General features: G+C 28.4%; 1 protein-coding gene across 1 annotated transcript in view; it reads left to right on the top strand.

Annotated features, from left to right (window-relative positions):
- LOC107747623 (secretogranin-3-like) overlaps nt 1-4,784 on the top strand; it is a 25,633-nt gene extending 20,849 nt beyond the window's left edge. The window contains exons 11-12 of the mRNA XM_016562221.1: nt 24-113; nt 4,166-4,784. Coding sequence (XP_016417707.1) covers nt 24-113; nt 4,166-4,284 — 209 coding nt within the window. The 3' untranslated portion in view covers nt 4,285-4,784. The remainder of the gene's footprint in view (nt 1-23; nt 114-4,165) is intronic.
- Nucleotides 4,785-5,968: the final 1,184 nt, after the last annotated feature.

Below are 5,968 nucleotides of genomic sequence, written 5' to 3'. Positions count from 1 at the left end.
TTTTTATATTTTCTGTCTGACAGGTCATCCTGGGAAGTCTGAGAGTTATCTGGAGGCGATCAGGAAGAACATTGAATGGCTGAAAAAACACAACAAGGAAAGCAACAAAGAAGGTAAATGTTCATCAAAAATAAAGCACCACACCCATTTCCTTTCAGTCATGACTCTGTTATTTCACTGCTGATGAAATGGAATGGATTATGTGCTCTAATCATGATGAAGCCAGCAGGATATGTGCTCTGCCTTTTATTTTTAGCTGGTTTTGTTTGTAATATTGTTTCAATTAAACTGCATTAGCGCAGCAATTTCTACATGGTAATTAGTGGTCGCATTAGTGTAATATAGGCCAGCAGCCTATATGCATAACACAATTTAAAGATGCAAAATTATATGTAGATCTACACATGTTGCCAAAATAAATGAACACCCATTTTACAGAATATTTGCTCAAAATTAATTGACAAAGTTGTTGCTAGATTTTGTAAATGACAAATGACACAAGTATACCATCCTATACTGCTAGTGAACACACTGGTAATCCGTGATAAACTGATAAACAGCCTTTTCTCCCTCTCTTTAAGCTGTCAAAGGGTTTCTCCCTAACCCAAGGTTACACATGATTTAATGAAAACATGGAGAAGAGCAGTCAAATTTAAGACTCTTTCTTTCTCTTCATTTGCAATTAAAGTGAGCGTGGGTGGGTGAGAGCGCTCATGAATATGCGTTGGTTTGATGAGCTTGGCTGTGTTACAGCAGTGCAAGTCTGCTGTGTTTCTGACAAAAGATCTGTGTATTCCTCTCTTCATACCTGCCAGCATGAGACTGAAACACTGTGTGTGTCCTTCAGGCATCATCTGCTCAGCTCAGAAAATGAGAGTGTGTTTGGAGATGAGAACTCTTGTTCTATCGCTTATATTCAATAGCCTGATATCGTCTAGAAGGGTGAATCATGTCCAGGTCATATTCATCACAAAAGAAAGCAGAACATATTCTGCATAAAGCAAATTAAGCCTATTTTAGGACAATTCTCATTACTGTAATGTGATGGGGGTTTTGTTTGTTTGTTTGTTTTGATCAGAATAAATAAAGCAAAATAAACAATTCCATGATGTTAACACATTTTATTTATTTATGTATTTATGTATTTATTTATTTTTATTTACTTTATTTATTTATTTATTTTATTTATTTTATTTTATTTTTTTATTTTGCATTACAGCAATGGAAACTGACATTTTTGCATAATGGTAATGAGAATTTATAGAGGGGAAATATATGTTTAGTTAATATGTTTAGATTTTGTCTCTTATGTCTCAGAAAAAAAAGGGTTTTTTATATTTTCTGTCTGACAGGTCATCCTGGGAAGTCTGAGAGTTATCTGGAGGCGATCAGGACGCATTTCAAGTTTTTATTTAAATGATTCTAGGTTACAGCCTTCCTTTTAGCATGAAACACTACATTGCTTTAACCAACACACTGATTTATATAACCCTTAACATTTAGGTCTTTAGACCTGAAGTGTTACGAAACTGAAGTTCAGTGCACAAATAACACTGAACTAAAAGAATATGATTTCACCACGCCAAATTATTCAGTTAATATTTTTGTATTTAAACAAAGAACAATATTTTTCTATAAAAATTCATCACCGCAATTAATTTTTTTCCAAGACAAGAGTCCTGCAGAGTTTGAGCTTGATAAGGCAAATATACATTTCAACATAAACATATAAAAAAGAGAAAAGAGAAAAAAAAAATGATATTTTTTGAGATGTCTCTCTTTTAAAAAATGATGTCTGAAAGATCAAACCATTAATTTTAAGAGGCAAATAGCACAATTATGTATGTATTTATTTATTGTAGATATAGTAGTTTTAAATAAATATTTCATAATTTCCTTTATACATTTATAAAAAAACATTTTTGTAATTGTTAATGAATATTTTTTGTTATTTAATACAACTAACAAATATGTTTAATAATGTCTCTTTGTTAAATATGATTATTGTTAAGGGGGAGTATCAAATTATGTATGAATGTATGTATATATGTATGTATTTATCTTGTAGATATTGTAGTTTTAAATAAATATTTTATAATTTCCTTTATACATTTATAGAATAAACATTTTTGTAATTGTTAATGAATATTTTTAGGTATTTAATACAACTAACAAATATTTTTTGAATAATGTCTCTTTGTTAAATATGATTATTTTTAAGGGGGAGTATCAAATTATGTATGAATGTATGTATATATGTATGTATTTATCTTGTAGATATTGTAGTTTTAAATAAATATTTTATAATTTCCTTTATACATTTATAGAATAAACATTTTTGTAATTGTTAATGAATATTTTTAGGTATTTAATACAACTAACAAATATTTTTTGAATAATGTCTCTTTGTTAAATATGATTATTTTTAAGGGGGGATATCAAATTATGTATGAATGTATGTATATATGTATGTATTTATCTTGTAGATATTGTAGTTTTAAATAAATATTTTATAATTTCCTTTATAGATTTATAAAATAAACATTTTTGTCATTTTTAATTAATATTTTAATGATTTAATACAACTAACAAATATTTTTAATAATTTCTCTCTGTTAAAGTTTTTTGTTTTTTTTTTAAAGGGGGAAATATCACTTCATTAATTGATTTATTGATTCATTCAGTATGTATTTATTTTGGTAGCTTTAACTAAATCTTTTTCCTTAACTCTATTTCCTTTGTACATTAAAAAACAGTAATATTACGTAATTACTTAAATATTTTAATTATTATAATACTTATTACTACTTTTTAATTTAATATCACTTTGTTTTTATATTATGTAACATCACTAGAAAAACTAAAAACGATCTGCACTCAGAAATTGCTATTAGATTTCGGTACTGATCAGTTCCTGTCTCTTCTCTTGGTTTGTTAAGATTATGACCTCTCCAAGCTGAGGGACTTCAGTTCAGTGCACAAATAACACTGAACTAAAAGAATATGATTTCACCACGCCAAATTATTCAGTTAATATTTTTGTATTTAAACAAAGAACAATATTTTTCTATAAAAATTCATCACCGCAATTTATTTTTTTCCAAGACAAGAGTCCTGCAGAGTTTGAGCTTGATAAGGCAAATATACATTTCAACATAAACATATAAAAAAGAGAAAAGAGAAAAAAAAAATGATATTTTTTGAGATGTCTCTCTTTTAAAAAATGATGTCTGAAAGATCAAACCATTAATTTTAAGAGGCAAATAGCACAATTATGTATGTATTTATTTATTGTAGATATAGTAGTTTTAAATAAATATTTCATAATTTCCTTTATACATTTATAAAAAAACATTTTTGTAATTGTTAATGAATATTTTTTGTTATTTAATACAACTAACAAATATGTTTAATAATGTCTCTTTGTTAAATATGATTATTGTTAAGGGGGAGTATCAAATTATGTATGAATGTATGTATATATGTATGTATTTATCTTGTAGATATTGTAGTTTTAAATAAATATTTTATAATTTCCTTTATACATTTATAGAATAAACATTTTTGTAATTGTTAATGAATATTTTTAGGTATTTAATACAACTAACAAATATTTTTTGAATAATGTCTCTTTGTTAAATATGATTATTTTTAAGGGGGGATATCAAATTATGTATGAATGTATGTATATATGTATGTATTTATCTTGTAGATATTGTAGTTTTAAATAAATATTTTATAATTTCCTTTATAGATTTATAAAATAAACATTTTTGTCATTTTTAATTAATATTTTAATGATTTAATACAACTAACAAATATTTTTAATAATTTCTCTCTGTTAAAGTTTTTTGTTTTTTTTTTAAAGGGGGAAATATCACTTCATTAATTGATTTATTGATTCATTCAGTATGTATTTATTTTGGTAGCTTTAACTAAATCTTTTTCCTTAACTCTATTTCCTTTGTACATTAAAAAACAGTAATATTACGTAATTACTTAAATATTTTAATTATTATAATACTTATTACTACTTTTTAATTTAATATCATTTTGTTTTTATATTATGTAACATCACTAGAAAAACTAAAAACGATCTGCACTCAGAAATTGCTATTAGATTTCGGTACTGATCAGTTCCTGTCTCTTCTCTTGGTTTGTTAAGATTATGACCTCTCCAAGCTGAGGGACTTCTTGGACCAGCAGGTGGATGCATACATCGACAAAGGCATCCTTGAGAAGGACGAAGGAGACGTAATCAAGAGAATCTACGGAAGCCTGTAGGAACCACAAGTCCAGCTTCACATGTAACAGTGTAACAGACTTTCTACTAAATACTTGGACTGGGCATACTAACACAGATCCTAATGCTTTAACTCCTCATAAATAAGATTTAGTCTGCAACTCAGACAGTATTTCTGCAGAATAATTCCCTCCAGAAGGCAATATCCTCTCTCAGTGCAGTCAGCAATAGAACACAATCTAGTTCTAGATAAGCCACAAATCATATTTGAGTTGTTAGTGTTCTTACGCATTAGGACCGAATAACACCACTGGCTACCTAGAAGAATGAAATTCAGTGGATGTTTTGGTATGACTTGAAAATCAGAGAAAATAGAAGCTTTTGCACCTGTCCTACTTTTGCAATAGACTTTTACAGCATCATATGCATATATCTGTACGTAACATTCATTCACGTATGGTGTATATCATTTTCTCCTCTTATTTGATGAAGCAGATGAACCTGTATTATTCTTTCTCAACCAACCAACCAAAAAAAAAAATCAGTTCGACTGTCGGTGAATTGTTTTCCTCCTCTGTTGTTGTTTTGTCTCCCAGTCTGTAGGGGGCAGTCTACATCTTTATATCTCCCTTCTCTGTCTTAAGTTTGATTTTGTTTCTCCACTATTTGACTCTGTATATTCCACATGCTATAGATTCACAAAAATCAAGTATTTTTAAATGTAAATATCGTGATTTTTCCAAAAATCTATTAAACATTGCCTTTCTTTAATTACTTAACTTCTGTGATTGTCATTTTTTTAAGGTTTTGATCCTCCTATAAAACAATTTAATGTTAAAAGAAAGAAAGAAAGAAAGAAGGTTATATAGTCCACAGTGTATACAATAGTTAATTATAACTAACTTACAGTGTGTTGCTGCAGATCAGGGCTAACTGTTACAAAGGCTACATCTGAGTAACTACAAAGTTTTCAATCAAATCTCTAAATTCATAAATTGCTTCATCCAGCAGTGGTTTAATAAGCTGTGAATTCTGTTTGTGAATAATGTTAATTATGAATAATAATGGGAATAATAATGGGAATTGTGTCCTCTAAATCAAGTCACATTTATTTATATAGCACTTTATACAATACAAATAGTTTAAAACCACCTTGATGGTAATAAACATGAAAATAACAGTATTCATGTTGCTAAATTCTTCCATTATTCTTCAAAAATTAATTTAATTTGTTAAATTTAGTTACATTTCAGTTGTAAGTTCATCAAGTAGGAAACAAAACTCATTCAACTATAAAACAGATCCAAATTCAAATTCCAATGTCGTCATATGCTGTAGCTGTAAACAAGTGAACACAATAAAACCACAGAGATTGTTTTGAATCCCTTAAACTTCTTAATTCATTGTTTACATTTTGCCTATATATTTTGATCCATAATAGGCTATTTTATACCGAGTCATCATGTGTGTTAAATGAACTATATTTTTCCTGCCGGATAACAACAGAAATGTAAGAAAATTAAAGGGGTCCTATTATGCTCTTTTACAAAGTCTTGATTTTGTTTTGGGGGTGAACTAGAACAGGCTCTCATGCTTGGTGGTTCGAAAAACGCATTATTTTTCACATAATTTACATTATTACAATACCTTTCTCCCCAGCCTGACACAAGCGGCTCGATTAGTTCCGGGTTTGATGAAGGCCCGCCTTCCGAAAAACAAAATGTG

This window comes from Sinocyclocheilus rhinocerous, unplaced genomic scaffold (assembly GCF_001515625.1).
Source record: "Sinocyclocheilus rhinocerous isolate Xijiao unplaced genomic scaffold, SAMN03320098_v1.1 scaffold1430, whole genome shotgun sequence".
Classification (NCBI taxonomy): Eukaryota; Metazoa; Chordata; class Actinopteri; order Cypriniformes; family Cyprinidae; genus Sinocyclocheilus; species Sinocyclocheilus rhinocerous.
Note: the sequence above shows the minus strand (reverse complement) of the source record. Positions and strands in the feature narration are given on the sequence as shown.